At 43.6% G+C, this 25,271-nt stretch overlaps 1 protein-coding gene across 2 annotated transcripts in view; it reads right to left on the reverse strand.

Annotated features, from left to right (window-relative positions):
- rragd (ras-related GTP binding D) overlaps window positions 1–24,772 on the reverse strand; it is a 40,481-nt gene extending 15,709 nt beyond the window's left edge. For both annotated transcript variants that reach the window (XM_046309409.1, XM_046309410.1), the window contains exons 1-5: window positions 24,548–24,772; window positions 22,331–22,476; window positions 21,752–21,898; window positions 20,882–21,081; window positions 18,862–18,976 (exon numbers count right to left, since the gene is read on the reverse strand). In XM_046309409.1, coding sequence (XP_046165365.1) covers window positions 18,862–18,976; window positions 20,882–21,081; window positions 21,752–21,898; window positions 22,331–22,476; window positions 24,548–24,689 — 750 coding nt within the window. In that variant the 5' untranslated portion in view covers window positions 24,690–24,772. The remainder of the gene's footprint in view (window positions 1–18,861; window positions 18,977–20,881; window positions 21,082–21,751; window positions 21,899–22,330; window positions 22,477–24,547) is intronic.
- Between the last annotated feature and the right edge of the window lie 499 nt (window positions 24,773–25,271).

Consider the following 25,271-nt stretch of genomic DNA (forward strand, 5'->3'; position numbering starts at 1 on the left):
AAGCGTCTGCTAAATGGCATATATTATTATTATTATTATATATATAATCCTATAATCAATAGCCTAACCGTACGTGTACATTAGTACGTGGTAAATTGCAGCTTGCTGCTCCAGCCGCCCAGAGTGGCTCGCTTGTGGGTGTGCTGGCAGCATATAGCAGCAGCACGTTAGATTGTGCGTCAATAATTCAGCACAGCAAGTGTGTATGAAGTTCTGGTTATTAAATGGGTGAATAGTTTAATCCATTCTCCATTTCATGCATTTACTACAGTGCTACAGGCTAACTCAAATGAGCTGCTAACGTAGCTCGCTAGCTAAGTATAGTTAGCTACAGTAAGTGAATTAAATGTCACCATCTACCTAACTTCATATTAGCTAGCTATCTTGATGTAGTTATCATTGTAAAAAACTAACTCTAAATGCATTTGTAGGTAGCTAGCTAACAGCTATTGAGGAGGGTGAAAGGATAGCAGCCCCAACTGTCAAAGTGAGAGAGTATAGGGCAGGTACTTGTGTAGTTCCAGCACATAGAAATGAGGATGGAGATAAAAGTAACATAATATTCAGTGCTGTATTATTTAAGTATAATGAAGTCTGTTTCCTGTGATGTTTTCTGTCCTCAGACACAGAGAGCTGTGAAAGCCTGTCTGCAGATGAAGAGGTCCCAATGGAGCGCAGTGGTTCTCAGTCCTGGGGACTCAGAGGTGCACAGTTTTGTTTTTGCCTTAACTCATCATCAAGCTTCAAGTGTTATTTATGTATTCATGTGTGATGCTATCCTTGACATGATCCTGCCATTGTCACGTTACACATGCACATGTCTGTGCACATGCCTCTATCAATCCAATGTTATCATGATTCGTTATAAGGGATAATATACTTTAGTAATCCACAATGACCTGGTGATGTAAAAGTCTAATAAATACATTGTCTTCCATATTCCTACAGATACCTTGTAACTGGAAATTCCTTCAAAATGATTGCCTTCCGTTACTGTGTAGGGCACTGCAAGGTTGGGGTGACCAAGACCATCTGGGACTCCCTCTGGGGAATTCAGGCGTGTGAAGGCTACCTGTGTTCTGTATAACTTCATGAGGATGGACACGAGGACCAGGCGGGGATCTGCAGCTCGCCGCTGTGTGCCATAGGAGAAGTCTGCTGCTCTGCAGGATGTTTCAAGGAGGGCGGTCAACAACGCAGCAAGAGAGGCAATCCATGTGCCGGAGGCCTTCACCTCCTACTTCTTCGAAGAGGATGCTGTTCCCTGGCAACGCAAACGACTACACTATGCACAACCAAAGGCTCTTAAGAGTAAGAGTATTCTTCCATTTACTTAGTGTCAGGATTTGGCCAGGATTTTTCCAGTTTTGGCCACTAGATGCCCCCATTGTGCTTTTTTGACCCTTTTGTTTTCCCTTGTTTCCAGTTATTATTTGCACCTGTGCCTCGTTTCCCTTGAATGTATTTAAACCCTTAGTTTTCCTCAGATCTTTGCTCTGTGTTTGAATGTTTAGCACCCAGCCCCAGTGATGCTGTGAACATTTGTTACTCCAGTTGGACTCTCTTGTGGTACTTTGTTTTTGTTCTCGTTTATTTATTTTTGATTATCTTTTGAGGCTTTTTTCCTGCTGTACCTACCACCTTGTGGATTTACCTTTTCAGTTGGAGGATTACCTTTTTCTCTTGGAATTACTTTTGACGTTGTGGATTTATATTTTTGCATGAAGTACTTTCCTTTTTACTTTATTAAAACACTGTCTCAAGTACTGCTGGGTTCTGCCGACTATTAGTGGCTCAGTTTGCTAAGTGACTCTTTCTCACACCGGGTCCTGACACTTAGCTACAGTACCTGTCAAAGGTTTGGTCACAACTACTCATTCAAAGGTTTTTCTTTGTTTTTTACTATTTTCTACATTGTAGAATAATAGTGAAGACATCAACACTATGAAATAACATATGGAATAATTTTATATTTGAGATTCTTCAAAGTATCCACCCTTTACCTTGATGACAGCTTTGCACACTCTTGGCATTCTCTCAACCAGCTTCATGAGGTCGTCACCTGGAATGCATTTCAATTAAACCTCACTAGGTTAGGGGGCACTATTTTCACCTCCAGAAGCTAGGATATGCAAATAGGAAACATTCTAAAGTTTCCAAAACTGTTCAAATAATGTCTGTGAGTATAACAGAACTGATATGGCAGGTGAAAACCTGAGAAAAATCCATCCAGGAAGTGGGATTATTTTTATGTTTGTAATTTTCCATTGGCTGCCTATACAGTATCCAATGACTTAGTACTCAGATTGCACTTCCTACGGCTTCCACTAGATGTCAACCGTCTTTAGAAATTGTTTCAGGCTTGTATTATGAAAAATGAGGGAGTAAGAGTCAGTGGATAGTGGAAAGTCCCCAGACCTGTTTTCTACACTCGACCGAGAGCATGCCTTTCTTGTTTTTCTTTTATATTGACAAAACAATTGTCCGGTTGAAATATTGATTATTATGACAAAAAACAACCTGAGGATTGATTATAAACATCGTTTGACATGTTTCCACAAACTTTACTGATACTTTTTGGATTTTTCGTGACAGCCTTTGAGCCAATGGATTACTGAACAAAACGTGCCAACAAAACAAGAGGTTTTTGGATATAATGAGGGACTATATCGAACAAAACAAACATTTATTGGGTAACTGGGAGTCTTGTGAGTGCAACCATATGAAGATCATCAAAGGTAAAGTGATTAATTTTATCGCTATTTTTTACTTTTGTATATTGAAACAATTAGACACCCTATAACCCACACCTACTGTACACACTTGTGTATCAATCTGATTGATGGATTGTGTCTCAGGTGTATAACTGCAGCTCCTTCCACCTTCAAAGAATAAACCAGAGGACCAACCATGGAGAATAGTAAGACACTTCATTATTTATATAACTACGCTATATTGTTTGTCCTTGTGTGTCTGTGCATGTTTTTCAGTATAAAGTATTCTGCAGCCACTTAGTGTGGACACCAGGTGAGGCCACACACAGATTCCTGTTGAACACTGTCTTTTTAACTAACTTATTTTCTCAATAACAGTCTTCACTTCATAACTCTCCCACCTTCTCCCTAAAACCTCTAGATCAGAGTTGCCCAACCAGTCGATTGCGATCAATCGCGGAGTGCTTGCCAGTTGATCGTGAGATGATAATACATCTACTAAAATTTAGCCACACAAATCAATGCCTATAATCTCTTTCTGTTTTAACGTTCGACAGTCCTCCAATCACAGCAATGTCTGAAAAGTCACGTGATTTACATAAAATATGACCAGTCCCTGCCCACTTATTGACTAGTTGGCGCGGTCAAATGCCGCCCGCCAACTTCAAGTCGAGGTCACTGGCTACCTGCCAGGCAGGTAGCTAGCTAGCTAAATTTGTAGCTAGATCCGTTCTTAAGTTGTTCTTAAATTGTGTAGTCAACAGCAGCAATAATTAGTGAAGGGAAGGATACAGAAAAACAGAACATTTGTAATTTCCACAAGGAATGGGAGGAGGATTACTTTTTTGTCAAATCAAACTTAAAATGTGTGCCGGTGTAGCCTAGTGGATAGAGCATGGACTAGTAACCGGAAGGTTGCAAGTTCAAACCCCCAAGCTGACAAGGTACAAATATGTTGTTCTGCCCCTGAACAGGCAGTAAAACCCACTGTTCCTAGGCTGTTGAAAAAATAATTTGTTCTTAACTGACTTGCCTGGTCAAATAAAGGTAAAATAAAATCTGCCATAATAGCATCGCTATCCCAAAGAAAGGTAACATAGAATGACATTATAAACCACACACAAAGCCCAGGAAAGAGATTTTCCAGCAAAGACTGAATTACGAAGAAGAAAAGTACAAGAACAAAAAAATCAACTGGCAGCGCAGCAGTCAATTTTCATAAGGCGTGACCAAAGGGAAGGCGGCAACCATAGCATCTTATCGTGTGAGTCGCGTTATTGCTAAGCATAAAAAGTCCCTCCAAGATGGGGAGATGATCAAGGAAGCATTTATTGAGGCTGCAGACTCGCTGTTTGGGGATTTTAAGAATAAGACTAAAATGATGGCTGCCATCAATGACATTCAGTTGTCCACATATACAGTGACAAGAAGATGTGAGGGAATAGCAGAGAACCTCGAGGATCAACTGAAGAAGGATATTGACAACTGCCAGTGTTATTCCCTCCAGTTTGACGAGTCCACAGATATGGTAGATGTGGCACAGTTATGCATTTTCATTGACAACATGAGTACAAAGGAGGAACTAGTCACCATTTTGCCACTGAAAGGATATACAAGGAGTGGCAGGTAGCCTAGTGGTTAGAACGTTGGGCCAGTAACCGAAAGGTTTCTGGATCAAATCCCCGAGCTGACAAGGTAAAAATCTGTCGTTCTGCCCCTGAACAAGGCAGTTAACCCACTGTTCCCCAGTAGGCCATCATTGTAAATAAGAATTTACTGAATTTACTTAACTGACTTGCCTAGGTAAAAGAAAACAAGGGGTGAAGATAGTTTTCAAGCTTTTATGGAGTTTGCTAACAAATTCCAACGGCCCTTTTGTAAGCTTGTCTTCATTTACTACCGATGGGGCACCCACTATGTTAGGCCGCATTAGTGGGTTCGTTGCACTGTGCAAACAAGATGATTCTTTCCCTGACTTTCTTAGTTATCACTGCGTATTCATCAGCAAGCCTTGTGCTGGAAGATGTTAAACATGAAAGAGGTGATGGATGTTGCGATGAAGATTGTGTGTTCTATTCGAGCAAGAAGCCTACAGCGGAGGCTATTTCAAGCTCACTTAGAAGAGACTGAAGCGGAACACACAGACCTGCTGCTGCACACGGATGTGCGCTGGCTGAACTCAGGTATATTTTTAGGGAGATTCAGAGTTGTTGCCTGAAATCAAGGAGTTTCTGAAGGTCAAACATGCAGAATATGCACAGCTAGAGGACACACAGAGGCTCCTGGATTGAGCTTTTCTCACTGACCTATAATAATAATAATATATGCCATTTAGCAGACGCTTTTATCCAAAGCGACTTACAGTCATGTGTGCATACATTCTACGTATGGGTGGTCCCGGGGATCTACGTATGGGTGGTCCCGGGGATCGAACCCACTACCCTGGCGTTACAAGCGCCATGCTCTACCAACTGAGCTACAGAAGGACCTAACTTACATGCTAAATGATTTGAATGTAGAACTGCAAGGAAAAGGCAAACATGTCATCAACATGATCAGCTCTGTGAACACTTTTAAAAACTGCAACGTAACTGCACTTCTTTCAACACATGCATTCAGATACAGCACAGCTTGACAGTGCACGTAACGTGGAGCAAGTCCAGAGAATCTTATCTGAGTTTGACAGTCGTTTCACTGACTTTGCATCACTTGAGCCTATTGCCACTTATATGTGCTTTCCGTTTGGCACAGACATAAATGTGGAAGTCATTGCCTCCAAAAATGGGGTACCTTTTTCAGTTGGACACCACTCACTATAGCAGAAACTGAAATTCTCCCCCTTCAAAATGACATTCAGCGGAAATCCAGGGAAACCACTGAAATGAAAGAAGAGTTCTGGGAGCTACTGCTAGACGAGAAGTATCCCAACATAAGATGTGCTCTCAACTTATCAGCCCTTGGTGGATCAACCTACCTCTGTGAGTCTGCATTTTCTCACATGAAAATAATACAGTCCAAGTAGAGATCTACTTTGACTGATGACCACCTTGTGGCATGCATTAGACTTGCAACAAGCTGCTTACAGCCCTGACTATGAAAAACGGCTTGCCTCCACACAATGCCAAAAGTCACACTAAGGTAGGAAATTAAACTAGTTGCACTTATTTGTGGAAGACATGTTATTAGTCCACATTACATTTGGGTATCAAATAAGTATTACAGCGGCAGGTCCATACTCATTGGTGTGTTGCGTTTCATACATTTTGTTGGTTGGTTTAGATTTAGAGACTGGTAGATCTCATCAGGCTGGCAAATGAAAAGTTAAATCTCACGTCAAAGGTTGGGCACACCTGCTCTAGGTGATATCATCTGTGAAACCCCTCCCGCATCATCTGTGAAACCCCTCCCGCATCCGAACTGGCTACATAGAGGGCACAGCATGATCAGCGGTCAATTGGTCAGGTCAACAGGAAGTATTATTAAAGAGATGCTTTACATTGAAATACAGATAGAGATGTAGTAGTGCCAGAGTTAATGATCCAAGGTCAGTTTTGCATTTCACCTCCTGATGATTATGATTTGACTTTTATCCAAAGCGACTTACAGTCATGTGTGCATGTACGTATGGGTAGAACCCTGGCGTTACAAGCGCCATGCTCTACCAACTGAAAAAAACAGTGTTAGAATAAAAAAAACACAAGGGCTTAATCATGCCATTTCTTTCTCCATCTGTCTCTTGTCTTCAGGTATGTTTTGATGTGAGAGAGGATGCCAACCCCAAGTCCCGTCATTGCCATCTCACCAGCTCTTCAGATAATCTTCGGGCCAACTGGGGGCCCAAGGCTGGTTAGGAGACACCGCTAGAGACACTACTATGTAACTGTGATGAACTGAGAGAATATTAAGTTATGTAGCACTGTAATTAATAAATCATGTGCTGCCTTCCATGCTCCTCTGTTCTTACCACTTTCCTGTTCTGTCTTTTACACTCTCACACCTCTCTGGCCACCTATTTCTTCCTCTGTTTTTACAATGCACACCAGATGTGCAATGAAGTACAGATTGAACTTGTATTAGTGTGTTGTCTTGGCTGTGTGCTTAGGGTCGTTGACCTGTTGGAAGGTGAACGTTCGCCCCAGTCTGAGGTCCTGAGCGCTCTGGAGCAGGTTTTCATCAAGGATCTCTCTGTACTTTGCTCCGTTCATCTTTCCCCTATCCTGAATAGTCCCCTAGTCCCTGCCGCTGAAACAAATCCCCACAGCATGATGTTGCCACCACCATGATTCACTGGTGCCAGGTTTTCTCCAGACGTGACGCTTAGCACGCAGGCCAAAGAGTAAAATCTTGGTTTCATCAGACCAGAAAATCTTGCACTTAAAGCTTTGATTGGTGGAGTGCTACAGAGATGGTTGTCCTTCTATAATGTTTTCCCATCTCCAAAGAGGAACTATGGAGCTCTGTCAGAGCGGCCCTTCTCCCCCGAGGTGGCCCTTCTCCCCCGACCAAGGCCCTTCTCCCCCGATTGCTCAGTTTGGCCTGGCGGCCAGCTCTCAGAGTCTTGGTGGTTCTAAACTTCTTCCATTTAAGAATGATGGAGGCCAATTGTGTTCTTGGGGACCTTCAATGCTGCAGAAATGTTTTGGTACCCTTCCCCAGATATGTGCCTCGACACAATCCTGTCTCGGAGCTCTACGGACAATTCCTTTGACCTCATGGCTTGGTTTTTGCTATGACACATGCACTGTCAACTGTGGGACCTTATATAGACAGGTGTGTGCCTTTCCAAATCTTTTCCAATCAATTAAATTGACCACAGATGGACTCCATTCAAGTTGTAGAAATATCTCAATGACGATCAATTGGTCACATGCATGCGATGCTTACATGTTTCACGTAAAGAGAGAATGGGTTGAGGGAATAGGGAATGTGTTTCCTAAACAAATGAGTAATTTCGGTAACAGAACTTTTCAGTCAGAAACAAGTAAGAAACTAAATGGCTGAAATAAGGTTGCAGCATCAGCACAGACAGCACAATAAACACTTACTGTGCTGTGGTGCCTTTTCGCTGCAGTAGGGAGAAGAGCGAGTCAAAGTACGCCAGTCACACAGGTACTCGCTGTCATTCATTTTAACAGTGACCATCAGCCTCTTTCAATCACTTCGCTTAAAGCATCAGACAAGCTCAGAGCATACGTAGTTGATTTCATTCAAAGACATTGTGTGAGTTTCTATATTTGGAAAAATACGTTTATACCAATCGATTGGTCAAAAGAACAGGATGACTTGGTCAATCAAGATTTTTTTCTAGTCAAAATGTGTTTTATTTTTCTTCCACTTTGACAGAGTATTTTGTGTAGATTGTTGACCAAAAATTTAAATTAAATCTATTGTATCACAACAAAATGTGGAAAAAGCAAAGGGGTGTAAATACTTTATGAAGGCATATATACCTTTTCTTATTGTATCAGGTATTTTTTAAATATATTTTGAGTTAAAATACAAATAAAATTCTGTACCTAAATTGAATAAATACACAGCTCTATTTGCATATATGAACACATTAACATAAAGGGGTGGAAGAGGGCTGCAGCCACCAAACACTTGCTCTGTCTACCCTCCCTTCCTGCACTCACCTGCACTGTCTAGACTGCCTCATTAATTAATGTTGTTGTTACGTTCAACAAGTGTGTCAATAGCAGGATACCCTCAGATTGAAAATCAACATGCTTGGGTGGAGATTACGCCTATCTAAACATACTTTACATCATGGTTTCCCAAACTTGTGGTCGCGGCCTCCCCTGTTATGCAGGTGAAGGAGGACCCAAACGCGACTTAACAGAAACAGAGTTTATTAATGCTCAAAACCGAATAACTGAAATCCTCTAGATAGTAGAGGGGAAAACAACTGGAGAAGCGGCCACAGACTGCAGGTCGCTTCGGGTAGGCGCAGGCCGTAGTCAACTGAGACACCTGCTCACACGCAGCGTCTGAAGAAGGCACAAAACACGACAGGACAGGGTGATACACAATCACGGCAAAAAACACGACAGGACAGGGCGAAACGCAATTACAGCATGGAATACAAAACAAGGAACCGATGGAACAGGAACGGATCACAAAGGAATAAATAGGGAGTCTAATCAGGGGAAAGGATCGGGAACAGGTGTGGGAAGACTAAATGATGATTAGGGGAATAGGAACAGCTGGGAGCAGGAACGGAACGACAGAGAGAAGAGAGAGCGAGAGAGTGAAAGGGGAGGGGGAGAGAGAGGGATAGAACCAAACAAGACCAGCAGAGGGAAACGAATAGCATGGGGAGCACAGGGACAAGACATGACAATAAATGACAAACATGACAGTACCCCCCACTCACCGAGCGCCTCCTGGCGCACTCGAGGAGGAATCCTGGCGGCAACGGAGGAAATCATCGATGAGCGAACGGTCCAGCACGTCCCGAGATGGAACCCAACTCCTTTCCTCAGGACCGTAACCCTCCCAATCCACTAGGTATTGGTGACCCCGTCCCCGAGAACGCATGTCCATAATTTTATGTACCTTGTAAATAGGTGCGCTCTCGATAAGGACGGGAGGGGGGGAGGGAAGACGAACGGGGGTGCGAAGAAAGGGCTTAACACAGGAGACATGGAAGACAGGATGGACGCGACGAAGATGTCGCGGAAGAAGCAGTCGCACAGCGACAGGATTGACGACCTGGGAGACACGGAACGGACCAATGAACCGCGGAGTCAACTTACGAGAAGCTGTCGTAAGAGGAAGGTTGCGAGTGGAAAGCCACACTCTCTGGCCGCAACAATACCTTGGACTCTTAATCCTGCGTTTATTGGCGGCTCTCACCGTCTGTGCCCTGTAACGGCAAAGTGCAGACCTCACCCTCCTCCAGGTGCGCTCACAACGTTGGACAAACGCTTGAGCGGAGGGAACGCTGGACTCGGCAAGCTGGGATGAGAACAGAGGAGGCTGGTAACCCAGACTACTCTGAAACGGAGATAACCCGGTAGCAGACGAAGGAAGCGAATTGTGAGCGTATTCTGCCCAGGGGAGCTGTTCTGCCCAAGACGCAGGGTTCCTGAAAGAAAGGCTGCGTAGTATGCGACCAATCGTCTGATTGGCCCTCTCTGCTTGACCGTTAGACTGGGGATGAAACCCGGAAGAGAGACTGACGGACGCACCAATCAAACGACAGAACTCCCTCCAAAACTGTGACGTGAATTGCGGACCTCTGTCTGAAACGGCGTCTAACGGGAGGCCATGAATTCTGAATACATTCTCAATAATGATTTGTGCCGTCTCCTTAGCGGAAGGAAGTTTAGCGAGGGAATGAAATGTGCCGCCTTAGAGAACCTATCGACAACCGTCAGAATCACAGTCTTCCCCGCAGACAAAGGCAGACCGGTAATGAAGTCTAAGGCAATGTGAGACCATGGTCGAGAAGGAATGGGGAGCGGTCTGAGACGACCGGCAGGAGGAGAGTTACCCGACTTAGTCTGCGCGCAGTCCGAACAGGCAGCCACGAAACGGCGCGTGTCACGCTCCTGAGTCGGCCACCAAAAGCGCTGGCGAATAGACGCAAGAGTGCCTCGAACACCGGGATGACCCGCTAACTTGGCAGAGTGAGCCCACTGAAGAACAGCCAGACAGTGGAAACAGGAACGAAAAGGAGGTTACTAGGACAAGCGCGCGGCGACGCAGTGTGCGTGAGTGCTTGCTTAACCTGTCTTTCAATTCCCCAGACTGTTAACCCGACAACACGCCCATAAGGAAGAATCCCCTCGGGATCAGTAGAAGCCACAGAAGAACTAAACAGACGGGATAAGGCATCAGGCTTGGTGTTCTTGCTACCCGGACGGTAAGAAATCACAAACTCGAAACGAGCGAAAAACAACGCCCAACGAGCTTGACGGGCATTAAGTCGTTTGGCAGAACGGATGTACTCAAGGTTCTTATGGTCTGTCCAAACGACAAAAGGAACGGTCGCCCCCTCCAACCACTGTCGCCATTCGCCTAGGGCTAAGCGGATGGCGAGCAGTTCACGGTTACCCACATCATAGTTGCGCTCAGATGGCGACAGGCGATGAGAAAAATAAGCGCAAGGATGAACCTTATCGTCAGACTGGAAGCGCTGGGATAGAATGGCTCCCACGCCTACCTCTGAAGCGTCAACCTCGACAATGAATTGTCTAGTGACGTCAGGAGTAACGAGGATAGGAGCGGACGTAAACGTTCTTTTAGAAGATCAAAAGCTCCCTGGGCGGAACCGGACCACTTAAAACACGTCTTGACAGAAGTAAGAGCTGTGAGAGGGCAGCAACTTGACCGAAATTACGAATGAAACGCCGATAGAAATTAGCGAAACCTAAAAAGCGCTGCAACTCGACACGTGACCTTGGAACGGGCCAATCACTGACAGCTTGGACCTTAGCGGAATCCATCTGAATGCCTTCAGCGGAAATAACGGAACCGAGAAAAGTAACGGAGGAGACATGAAAAGAGCACTTCTCAGCCTTTACATAGAGACAATTCTCTAAAAGGCGCTGTAGAACACGTCGAACGTGCTGAACATGAATCTCGAGTGACGGAGAAAAAATCAGGATATCGTCAAGATAGACAAAAACGAAAATGTTCAGCATGTCTCTCAGAACATCATTAACTAATGCCTGAAAAACAGCTGGCGCATTGGCGAGACCGAACGGCAGAACCCGGTACTCAAAATGCCCTAACGGAGTATTAAACGCCGTTTTCCACTCGTCCCCCTCTCTGATGCGCACGAGATGGTAAGCGTTACGAAGGTCCAACTTAGTAAAGCACCTGGCTCCCTGCAGAATCTCGAAGGCTGATGACATAAGGGGAAGCGGATAACGATTCTTAACCGTTATGTCATTCAGCCCTCGATAATCCACGCAGGGCGCAGAGTACCGTCCTTCTTCTTAACAAAAAAGAACCCCGCCCCGGCCGGAGAGGAAGAAGGCACTATGGTACCGGCGTCAAGAGACACAGACAAATAATCCTCGAGAGCCTTACGTTCGGGAGCCGACAGAGAGTATAGTCTACCTCGAGGAGGAGTGGTCCCCGGAAGGAGATCAATACTACAATCATACGACCGGTGAGGAGGAAGGGAGTTGGCTCGGGACCGACTGAAGACCGTGCGCAGATCATGATATTCCTCCGGCACTCCTGTCAAATCGCCAGGTTCCTCCTGAGAAGTAGGGACAGAAGAAACGGGAGGGATGGCAGACATTAAACACTTCACATGACAAGAAACGTTCCAGGATAGGATAGAATTACTAGACCAATTAATAGAAGGATTATGACATACTAGCCAGGGATGACCCAAAACAACAGGTGTAAACGGTGAACGGAAAATCAAAAAAGAAATAGTCTCACTGTGGTTACCAGATACTGTGAGGGTTAAAGGTAGTGTCTCAAATCTGATACTGGGAAGATGACTACCATCTAAGGCGAACATGGGCGTAGGCTTATCTAACTCTCTGAAAGGAATGTCATGTTTCCGAACCCATGCTTCGTCCATGAAACAACCCTCAGCCCCAGAGTCTATCAAGGCACTACATGTAGCGCCCGAACCGGTCAGCGTAGGTGGACCGACAAAGTAGTACAGGACTTTGATGGAGAGACTTGAGTAGTTGCGCTCACCTGTAGCCCTCCGCTTACAGATGAGCTCTGGCTTTTACTGGACATGAATTAACGAAATGTCCAGCAACTCCACAATAGAGGCACAGGCGGTTGGTGATCCTCCGTTCCCTCTCCTTATTCGAGATGCGAATCCCTCCCAGCTGCATGGGCTCAGTCTCAAAGCCAGAGGGGGAGATGGCTGCGATGCGGAGCAGGGAAACACCGTTGATGCGAGCTCTCTTCCACGAGCCCGGTGACGAAGATCTACCCGTCGTTCTATGCGGATGGCGAGAGCAATCAAAGAGTCCACATCTGAAGGAACCTCCCGGGAGAGAATCTCATCCTTAACCACAGCGTGGAGTCCCTCCAGAAAACGAGCGAGCAGCGCCGGCTCGTTCCACTCACTAGAGGCAGCAAGAGTGCGAAACTCAATGGAATAATCCGTTATGGACCGTTCACCTTGGCATAAGGAAGCCAGGGCCCTAGAAGCCTCCCCACCAAAAACTGAACGGTCAAAAACCCGAATCATCTCCTCTTTAAAGTTCTGGAAATCGTTAGAGCAAACAGCCCTTGCCTCCCAGATAGCTGTGCCCCATTCTCGAGCCCGGCCAGTGAGGAGTGAGATGACGTAAGCAACCCGAGCTCTCTCTCTAGAGTATGTGTTGGGTTGGAGAGAGAACACAATCTCACACTGCGTGAGAAAGGAGCGGCACTCAGTGGGCTGCCCGGAGTAGCAAGGTGGGTTATTAACCCTAGGTTCTGGAGGCTCGGCAGGCCAGGAAGTAACAGGTGGCACGAGACGTAGACTCTGGAACTGTCCAGAGAGGTCGGAAACCTGAGCAGCCAGGTTTTCCACGGCCTGGCGAGCAGCGGACAATTCCTGCTCGTGTCTGCCGAGCATGGCTCCTTGGATCTCGACGGCAGTGTAACGAGCGTCAGAAGTCGCTGGGTCCATTCTTTGATCGGTTCCTTCTGTTATGCAGGTGAAGGAGGACCCAAACGCGACTTAACAGAAACAGAGTTTATTAATGCTCAAAACCGAATAACTGAAATCCTCTAGATAGTAGAGGGGAAAACAACTGGAGAAGCGGCCACAGACTGCAGGTCGCTTCGGGTAGGCGCAGGCCGTAGTCAACTGAGACACCTGCTCACACGCAGCGTCTGAAGAAGGCACAAAACACGACAGGACAGGGTGATACACAATCACGGCAAAAAACACGACAGGACAGGGCGAAACGCAATTACAGCATGGAATACAAAACAAGGAACCGATGGAACAGGAACGGATCACAAAGGAATAAATAGGGAGTCTAATCAGGGGAAAGGATCGGGAACAGGTGTGGGAAGACTAAATGATGATTAGGGGAATAGGAACAGCTGGGAGCAGGAACGGAACGACAGAGAGAAGAGAGAGCGAGAGAGTGAAAGGGGGAGGGGGAGAGAGAGGGATAGAACCAAACAAGACCAGCAGAGGGAAACGAATAGCATGGGGAGCACAGGGACAAGACATGACAATAAATGACAAACATGACATCCCCCCAAAAAATGTACATTTGGTTATTAGAACCGGGGGTTACGTCAGTAACCTCCAGTAGCTGCTAGATGCAGTTGTAATAAATAGAGTGGTTTCTGTTTTCTTCCTACGAATGTGGCTCTAGCTTTTGAATGGTTTAAGATACAAACTATTATGACTCAATCACTGAAAGATAAGAACATCTACAGTATGTATGTACGTACTGTTTCCCTCTACTATGCCCACAAGCTGTTAGAACCGAGTGGACAAGACCAGACACTAAATCAGAGTGGGGGAAAAATGTCTACACAGAAGATGATACAACATGATGCCCTTCTGAACTTACTGCCTGATGCTCTTCTGAATACCTTTCTGATGCATTTCAGTCACTTCAAACCATAGTCTTCAGATTGAAATACTTTCAAAAAAATACTGTCTGACTGATTTGTAATAGACTGCCACAGCCCAAATAAAAAAAGTCAACATTGGCCATTGATTACAAAAATATATATTTACATAGTGGGGTCGGGAAAGAAATGTGATTTCCAAATGGGGTAGTGGGCCAAAAAAGTTTGGGAACCCCTGCTTTACATTGTTTGCGAAATCAAGAGATAATATCACTATAATCTGAATGCTCATTTTAGGAAGTTGCTTTCATTTCAGCGCATCTAATTTGTAAACATTTCAACTGTATTAAATTATTACTTTTTCAATTACACAAAAAAATGAACACCCATCAAAATAAAGTTATCTTTCTTCTCTTTCTTGTGATGTAAGTGTCGAGATGGTGCATTATATCCCTAAAGAAACTTTAGCGTTGTTTTTGATTCAATGGTAAGACAATGTATTCAAGACAATGTATTGAGCCCATTTCAGCCATTACCAGGGTGTTTGACAGGTCATCACAAACAGTGTAACGTTAACAGGGAAAAACGACAGGCACAAGCAAGAGTATGAAAGAGTCACAGGATTAAAATGAAAGCAGTCCAGCGGGATTTAAGTGGAAAGTACATTTGAACCCCTCTAACACAGGAAATGGATGGCTGAAAAGGACAGATCCTCAGGTGGGCGTGGCATGCACGTAATGTAATGTCCATTAAGAGATTAATGGTTTCTCATGTACTGTACTTATTAACATACACAGACTAACAAGATACTACAAACGCTTTGCTGATTACACTGAAGGCACAAAAGCAGAGAGAGGCGTTTGCTGCCCCAATCTTCCACACTAAGCATAAAAACCATTTTAAATCTATTTTTCTAAGAAACGTTTGTACCCGTGATATGAATAATGATTTAAATCATAGAAAGTTGTTTTCTCATATGTCTGTAGTTATAAACTGAAGGCGAGGGTATGACTTTGGCTTCACCTAAGGTAAGATGTGTGTCACCAATATCTCTCATGATGTTAATTTTCTGTGCAGCTTGTTCACAAATGAAAACAAAAATCAGTAAATTCATTTATGTGTATACAATACATGAACTGAATGATGTATTCTGTTATCAATCTTCTCTCTACACAGTATAATGGGATCATGCCTCTTTCTACAAACCCCTGCCATTCTTACCTATTACTGCCACCTTCTGGATGAAATTCAAAGTGTTCAAAATAAACCATTTGATTCAGCAATAATAATAATAATATAATAATAATATTAATAACAACAACAATATATGCCATTTAGCAGATGCTTTTATCCACAGCGACTTAGTCACGCATGCATACATTTTTTGTATTGGTGGCCCCAGCGGGAAACAAACACACGACCCTTGGCTTTGTAAGTGCCATGCTATCACTCACATTCAGCTGAGCACAACATTGACCAAATTACAATAGAGATGGGCCTCTGCTTTATTTGCTCAGGCCTTGTCAAAGCACTTCTGCCCAAACAACCAGCCTGTTTGGTCTCTATCGGCCATGTTCGAAGTGCACTAGGAATAGGGTGCCATTTGTCTGAAATATACCCTATTACTCACTCACTCAATCACTCTAGGGGTGTCATGAGGACAGTTATGTGCATTCACACATAGAAAAATATTAAAGGGTAGGTTCAGTATATTGAAAACTTACTGTTGGATGGTTCTCACCCTGAAAGTAGTCTATCGGCCAGGAGAAACTTTTCTTTAAACTGCGACTTTAAACAGCACAGTAGTAGTGTACTTGTGACAAACAAATATGTCTGGTCATATTTTTGATGTTTTATTTTCATTTGTTATTTTATTGGGCCATCCCTTGCATCATTTTTTAGGCCTCCTGGGTATTTGCATGTAAATGAATGTGCACGAGTACTGCCACTACGGGGAGCGGTGACGTCAAATGGGAGCGTTAAGTGAGATCTTGGACGTTTCTCTTTCAATCTTGTAGAATGCTTACTACTGAACACCACTAACGTTTCTCCGTCTTATCATTCTATCCTGTATGGTATGTAATGTGCAAAAATGCAAGATGACTCTCAAAATATTGAGGTAACATGGTTACTTACATAGTCCGTGAGTTTGGTGACGTTTTAAGGCAATTGGAGGGAGTTTTAATCGAGCGGAAAAACGTGTTGTTATGTTCCCCATTGTAAGTAGGTTGGCTAAATTGTTAATGATTTACATGTAGGGATTAAGATGGCGCACAAACATTTTGTACTTTTAGCTCCTATTTGTTTTATTTTCTATGAACGAAGGCTCAGTTTAGTTCAGGAAATACAGTTGAAGTCGGAAGTTAAAATACACCTAGCAAATACATTTAAACATTTAAATTCCTGACATTTAATCCCAGTAAAAATTCCCTGTCTTAGGTCAGTTAGGATCACCACTTTCTTTTAAGAATGTGAAATGGCAGAAATTTCAGCTTTTAATTCTTTCATCACATTCCCAGTGGGTCAGAAGTTTACATACTCTCAATTAGTATTTGGTAGCATTGCCTTTAAACTGTGTAACTTGGGTCAAATGTTTCAGGTAGCCTTCCACAAGCTTCCCACAATAAGTTTGGTGAATTTTGGCCCATTCCTCCTGACAGAGCTGGTGTAACTGAGTCAGGATTGTAGGCCTCCTTGCTCCCACACGCTTTTTCAGTTCTACCCACAAATGTTCTATAGGATTGAGGTCAGGGCTTTGTGATGGCCACTCCAATACCTTGACTTTGTTGTCCTTAAGACAAATTTGGAAGTATGCTTGGGGTCATTGTCCACATGGAACACCCATTTGCGACCAAGCTTTAACTTCCTGGCTGATGTCTTGATGTTGCTACAATATATCCACGTAATTTTCCTGCCTCATGATGCAATGTATTTTGTGAAGTGCACCAGTCTCTCCTGCAGCTAAGCACCCCCACAACATGATGCTGCCACCCCTGTGCTTCACGGTTGGGATGGTGTTTTTCAGCTTGCAAGCCTTCCCCTTTTTCCTCCAAACATAACAATGGTCATTATGGCCAAACAGTTCTATTTTTGTTTCATCAGACCAGAAGACATTTCATTTGCAAACCGTAGTCTGGCTTTTTTAATGGAGGTTTTGGAGCAGTGGCTTCTTCCTTGCTGAGAGGCCTTTCAGGTTATGTTGATATAGGACTTGTTTTACTGTGGATATAGATACTGTTGTACCTGTTTCCTCCAGCATCTTCACAAGATCCTTTGCTGTTGTTCTGGGATTGATTTGCACGTTTCGCACAAAAGCACGTTCATCTCTAGGAGACAGAACGCGTCTCCTTCCTGAGCGGTATGACGGCTGCTTGGTCCCATGGTGTTTATACTTGCGTACTATTGTTTGTACAGATGAACGTGGTACCTTCAGCTGTTTGGAAATTGCTCCCAAGGATGAACCAGACTTGTGGAGGCCTACAATTGTTTTCTGAGATCTTAGCTGATTTCTTTTGATTTTCCAATGATGTCAAGCAAAGAGGCACTGAGTTTGAAGGTAGGTCTTGAAATACATCCACAGGTACACCTCCAATTGACTCAAATGATGTCAATTAGCTTATCAGAAGCATCTAAAGCCATGACATAATTTTCTGGAATTTTCCAATCTGTTTAAATCTGTTTAGTCAACTTAGTGTATGGAAACTTCTGGAACACTGGAATTGTGATAGAGTGAATTATAAGTGAAATAATCTGTCTGTAAGCATTTGTTGGAAAAATTACTTGTGTCATGCACAAAGTAGATGTCCTAACCGACTTGCCAAAACTATAGTTTGTTCTCAAGCAATTTGTGGAATGGTTGAAAAACTAGTTTTAATGACTCCAACCTAAGTGTTTGTAAACTTCCGACTTCGATTGTATATGTAAATATGCAATGTGATGATACAATGTGTTAAATTGGTGATATTTGTAAAAAAAAATGTTTTAAAGTTTAACAGTTTGTTAGCTTTATGCTAACCAAATTTAGCTTTGCTAAGCGCTAGCTAGCTTTAGGCTAGCGGGTGTCAGCTATTCTTAGCTTACGTGTTAATGGTTAAAAGGTCATGGTTGTAGCATTGTTTAGCACAGGCCTCCAGTCATTTTTAGCTTTTGAAAATTGATACTGCTAGTACAGTAAGTTATATAATGTATTGTAGCCTCTTATTGTACAATTTGATGGTTTTATACATGCCAAATAGATTTAGTTGCTAGACGCTAAATACTACTGATTGAATAGCCTCAGATTATATGCACTATTGGTTTGGCCATTAGTGAAAGGTAATATGTGAATGGGTTTGAATGTGTAGATGTATGGCGAGAGTTTTTTTTACTTTATTTTTGATACTGAAATATGAAAATATAACAACGCAATACTACAATGCAATTGTAGTGTGGAATTGATTTTGACAACAAAAATATTAACAAAAGACAACCATATTTTAAAAACATTGTAGAATGCCTACTACTGAACACCACTAACGTTTCTGCGTCTCTTCATTCTATCCTGTTAATTCGGGTTTATTATCTGCTGACCCGTCTCAGTCCGAGGCGTGTAACATACTCACAGATATCAAGCTAACTGAGGAAGGTTGAGTGTACTCACAGATATGAAGATATTGAGCAAGTTCTCTAGAGTGGGCAGCTGAGGGATGAGTTTCTGCACCACTTTGCTGAAGGCCTCAAATATGGAGTGGTCATAGATGCTGGTCAGGTAAAGACTGAAGAGTCAAAGGGGAAAACAGTCAGTTCCTTTCAATTGGGTATAACTGTAACCACCTTACAGCAGCAGTTAAGACTGGATCTACTCACAAGTGCATAGCAAAAATGAATGTGAACAAAATGTAGGTAATGTAGCTTGGAGAGAACACTCTGGCCACACACTAGTAATCCACATTATGGTAGCTTCATTTGAAAACACCTCTTTATAGTCAGGCGGCTAAGCAAATCGGTTGTGCATTTTGTGATAAAAGCGCCACATTTTTTTACAGAGGTAGATTTATTTACCCTGAAAATATTGAAATATGGAGCAACCAGAAATTTAGAAATTTAGCCCTTGGGGGATGTGGCAGCCATCTTACAAAATGGCCGCTGACGGTATTACCAAAGATTTTTATAACTAACCCAAGATAGACTGTTGTTTCCACTGGGAGCAAATCATAGTGGGCAGAACAAGTCACTTGGCTCTGTCATAACCTCACATGGTCTCTCCTATCATTGCTATGCAGACGACACACAATTAATCTTCTCCTTTCCCCCTTCTGATGACCAGGTGGCGAATCGCATCTCTGCATGTCTGGCAGACATATCAGTGTGGATGACGGATCACCACCTCAAGCTGAACTTCGGCAAGACAGAGCTGCTCTTCCTCCCGGGGAAGGACTGCCCGTTCCATGATCTCGCCATCACGGTTAACAACTCCATTGTGTCCTCCTCCCAGAGCGCTAAGAACCTTGGCGTGATCCTGGACAACACCCTGTCGTTCTCAACTAACATCAAGGCGGTGGCCCGTTCCTGTAGGTTCATGCTCTACAACATCCGCAGAGTACGACCCTGCCTCACACAGGAAGCGGCGCAAGTCCTAATCCAGGCACTTGTCATCTCCCGTCTGGATTACTGCAACTCGCTGTTGGCTGGGCTCCCTGCCTGTGCCATTAAACCCCTACAACTCATCCAGAACGCCGCAGCCCGTCTAGTGTTCAACCTTCCCAAGTTTCTCTCACGTCACCCCGCTCCTCCGCTCTCTCCACTGGCTTCCAGTTGAAGCTCGCATCCGCTACAAGACCATGGTGCTTGCCTACGGAGCTGTGAGGGGAACGGCACCTCAGTACCTCCAGGCTCTGATCAGGCCCTACACCCAAATAAGGGCACTGCGTTCATCCACCTCTGGCCTGCTCGCCTCCCTACCACTGAGGAAGTACAGTTCCCGCTCAGCCCAGTCAAAACTGTTCGCTGCTCTGGCTCCCCAATGGTGGAACAAACTCCCTCACGACGCCAGGACAGCGGAGTCAATCACCATCTTCCGGAGACACCTGAAACCCCACCTCTTTAAGGAATACCTAGGATAGGATAAAGTAATCCTTCTCACCCCCCCCTTAAAAGATTTAGATGCACTATTGTAAAGTGGCTGTTCCACTGGATGTCATAAGGTGAATGCACCAATTTGTAAGTCGCTCTGGATAAGAGCGTCTGCTAAATGACTTAAATGTCTTAAAAAGAACAAGCAAGGACGTGGGCAGAGCCAAGTACGAGTTAGTAAAATTCAATTGGTGCGTTCTAGCATTTATTTGCATATTTTCATTAGGGAACGCCTACTCTGTGACGTACACGTGTCCAATAACTCAATACGCCCTTGTACTCGTTCTAAACAACACGATTTTAGAAACTTTGGCAAAGGGTAAACATTTTTCAAATGCAGTTCACTATGTTACAGATTTTAGTTTTGGAAACAGAAAACTGTATGGAGATCAAATGTTTAATCGATGAGAAAATGTAAAGAATGTCGCACAAAACCCATCCGGCCACTGAGCTTCTTATATTTGGTAGTTTGTGGAAATGCCAACCGGATGCTTCACATTTATACATCTGGTGAAATGTCTGGCTCATTATTCTATCTGTGGTATTACCTTAGATGTATCTTCTCCAAGCCAGCGTCAGCCAGGTCGTCATTGGCCCGTTTGTGTATGTCCCTCTGCTTCTCGATCTTAGCGTCGTCCGACAGCCCATCCACCTTGTGGATAAACACCTCAAAGTTGATTTCTGGGTTGACCTTGTAGGCCCTGGTTACTGTGAGGTGGAGCCGACTCAGCGCCTCCACATAGTCATCCTAGAGACAGACATTGGGGACAGGATGGACAGTTACTGTTATAACAGAGGGAAGTTGGCACTTTCTATGAACAGCCTGTGTGTAATTAATGCATTTATAGCGCCTTATATGGTTAGTATTACACTCCTAGTAGTCGCTTGAGTCCATCCTTCCAAATCTCGTCTCGTTGACAACGTGAGCGATGTCTGGGCATCTGAGGCTACACCCTAGACATGCTTTAAACATTAATACAATTGTTGTATACAAATGCATAAATGCCTTTTGATGCATTCACAATACATAACACCAAGGACTTAGACGAGATCTGGCCCTAGCTCTTCAATAACACATAGATGGTTCAAAGACAGCCAAGTCACCAAAAGGATTCCCGATTGCTGATTGAAGCTCTCACAGCAAGACTCCTTATCAAAGAGGTGTGGAACACATCTAACAACCTAGTTTCTATTAGAGACCTAGGAGACATTGCTTTTCTACTTTCGCTGTACACTCAAAAGTTCTGAGAACTTTTTTGAATTTAACTGAACTGAACCGACCTGAACTTTATTGATCCCAGAAGGAATCCTCCAACCGGGCATTCTTCAACCAGGATTTATGGAAAACCAGAGAGTTTTCTGGAAGTTTTGGGAACTTTGAAACCTTAACATGGACACCACCGTTTCCATGTAGTCACCTGTGAGTCGATGACGAAGATGAGGGCCCCTGTTCCTCTGAAGATCATCTCGTAGTCAAAGGTGGGGTCAAAGAAGTCGATCTGTCCAGGGAAGTCCCAAATCTGGAAGCTGACGAAGGAACTGTTGGACACGTCCTCTCTGCAGATCTTATTCAAATCAAATTCAACTTTGGTTAAAGTGGATTTAAAATCACAACACACTTTTTTCAGTAAAACAATACAATGATGGAGATTTAAAAAACAAACAGAAGGCAATAAAAAGAGATGTATAAAATAACATAAAAAATGCAGTCTAAAAAAGGAAAACAGTAAAATCATCACCAGGTGAAAAAGGTGGGTTTTCAAACGTGATTTCAAACCTTCAACAGTGCCTGTGTGACAAAGGTCACTGGTGCATGCTTAACAGAATGGCTTCCATAGTCTAGCTGGGATGGGACACTGTCCTTTACCAGGCCAGGGATCCTCTGTCTTGTGACCACACCGTGACAACATCTCAGCCAGTCAATTCGATAGCACGAGTGGAGTCATTTCTACCTGGGCAGTGAGGTTACGGTGTGATCTAACTCGGATACATCTTACCTTATTGGTGCTCTCCAGAAACAGGGTCTCGTTGGGGGACATCTTGTGGAACACCACTTTTTGGATGGAAGACTTGCCGCTACGCCTTAGACCCATGAGGAGGATCCTGGGCTTCACCTCCCCACTGAGGGGGTCACTGAAACCACCTGGAGGGAGAGATGTGTTTTATGACAATTGTGTGTATTTATTAAAATCAATGTTTATATTTTTGCTGTGTATGCACTGGACTGATGAATGGTTTGTGTATTTGTTTTTTAAAATTGAGCTGCCCTTCTTGGCCAGGACTCTTGTGAAAGAGGCCTTGTAACCTCAATGCTGACTTCCTGGTTACTCGCATACCAGTATTTAGCCTGGTGATGATTTTACCGCAAGCCAATTAAATACATAAGAGCAACTCATACTCAAGGAACATGTGCTCCACATACACCGACCAACCAACACCACATGAGTGTAGCTCACACTCCGACAGCACAGTTGGCATGATGTGTATCATATAGCATGGAATCTCCTCAGCCCCATAGAGCCACAGTTTATCTGACCCAAATGGCACACTATTCTCTTTCTAGTGCACTTATTTTGACCAAAGCCCTATGGGCGGCCCCTGGTCAAAAGTAGTGCTCTACATAGGGAAAAAGGTGCCATTTGTAATGCGGACAGTGCCTTCTCTGACCCTGGTACTGAGCTGGCCCAATCAAATGCTTCCTCTGACCTTGATAACTCTCTACTGAGGGAAGAATGTGGTCTGCATTCTGTCACCACAGGGCTGGCCTTCCTAATGCTGTAACATTATAAGGCTGTGGCCAAATGCCACCCTATTCCCTATGGGCCCTGGTAAAAAAAAAAAAGTGGTGCCATTTGGGATGTAAACCGAGACTGAGACTTGGCACTCATGTAATGGAATGTGGTTGAGATGGGGTAGCACCACAGTGGTAATATATTATGGATTCTGAAGAGCATTCGGGAGTTTATAGCTTCAGGAAAAGGAACTGCTCTATCGGTTATTCTTTCACTGACTGGAATGATTCATGACAAATGACTGGCTGGCGGGTATGAAGAGAAGGCCCAGTTAGGCAATTAGCAGCGTATGCATTGAGATCACTGTTACTTTTAGAGAAAAACAAAGGACCTCTGAGCATATGAAAGTGTGCTATTGCAGAATTATTGGAAGATCATTGTAATGTAAGATACAGTGTTGACTGGTCATTTAACAGAACACACACTGTCTGGGAGAATGATGAAATCCCCCGTTGAATTTCTCAACACTCTCTGAGACTAGAGAAAGAGAGGCTAGAGAGGCGCTGTCTATCATGTGACAGTTGAGTAATTATACAGACATAACCAACATCCCAAATGGCACCCGATGCTCTATTTAGTGCACTACTTTTGACCAGGGGCCCTACGTAGTGCGTTTTATAGGGAATAGGGTGCTATTTGGGATGCAAACATTCCACACCTTATGTTGCTTATTTGATCCAATAGTATAATTTGGATTGACTCTTCAATGCATCATTTCACTATCTGCAGGTCACACAGTCCTATACCTCTGACAGGGAGTCTGTTTGCATCAAATGAAAGATTGGAGAAGAATCCGGATATAAATCTAAAAGAACAAACTGTAGATTTGTGAGAATGTTTGAGCTACCTATTGGAATACATGCACATACTTTGGCAGTTCTTTAATGGTAATAGATTGTAATCGCTTATTAAACGTTAATAAAGGTATTATCAAATAGTTTTTTTTAAAATCAATAATGTCAAAAAAATGTAATAAGACTATGTAAATCAGATTCAGATACACTGAATGTCAGGCAGCAAATCCGTGAATATGCAGAGGCGCAACAGGACAGGCTTCAATTTCTCTAGTCAAAACTGACCAATGATTCCTTTTTCGGTAACATGACGCATGCAAACCAACACGTTTATCATAGGCCAACGCTCAATACGAACACAGCTCTCGCCTAGCTAGCTTCGTTGACACAGTAGATTACAGTAGCTCATTTAAATGTGGCTGCCAAACGACCACGCGTTCGGTGTGAAAGCGCTTGGAGGTTATTTTACGCTGCGCTATGTATAAACATTTCACACAAATAGTGAACTTCAAAGGGTTTAGACACAATTCACCTCGTAGTATACATAGCTGGGATACAGTAAGATGAAACATTGTGTCAATATATTAATGACCTTCCTGACGCGGAGGGAGAAAAGTTTTGCCACTACCTCCGTCTTCGCAGCTACAGTCCAGATTCCCGTCTGTGAATGTATCAAAGTCGTCGTCGTCGTCATCGTAATCACCAATCGCCAATGTTTCTTCGTCTTCGACCTCGGTGTACTTCGAAACCCCCTCGCTGCTGCTGGTCATTTTCTTAAATGTCTCTGTTGGTTAGGCTAAACCACAGACGCTGACCAACTTTTACACAGCATTGTCACCTGATATGTGCAAACCATTATGAACTTTCACCCCCCCCCCTTCCTCCGTGTGAATAAAGCATGCTCGCTGGCCAGCATACCAGTCCGCCTGCGAGAGAAATTGCAGCGCACTGCAACAATTCCTCGCATTCAGACTTGTTGGAAAGATGCCAGCCCCGAGTCAGATCAGGGACAAAACTTGCAATGCAAATGCAAAATTATAGCATGCACCTCGTCCCATCAATTAGCTTTTCTCTCGTGTGGATCTTGAGATGTGTACACTATATTTTTCTTAGAAGGAGCTCATACATACAGTGCCTTAAAAAAGTATTCATACCCCTTGATTTATTCCACATTGTGTTACAGACTAAACTCAAAATGTATTAAATATGTTTTTTTTCTTACCCATCTCCACACAATGCCCGTTATTATTTTCAAAATTATTTCAGTTCTGTGAAATTGGTTGTTTGATCATCGCTAGACAAACATTTTCAGATCTTGCCATAGTTGTTCAAGTATGTTTATGTCAAAACTA

Source organism: Oncorhynchus gorbuscha, linkage group LG17 (genome assembly GCF_021184085.1).
Source record: "Oncorhynchus gorbuscha isolate QuinsamMale2020 ecotype Even-year linkage group LG17, OgorEven_v1.0, whole genome shotgun sequence".
In the NCBI taxonomy this organism is placed as follows: domain Eukaryota; kingdom Metazoa; phylum Chordata; class Actinopteri; order Salmoniformes; family Salmonidae; genus Oncorhynchus; species Oncorhynchus gorbuscha.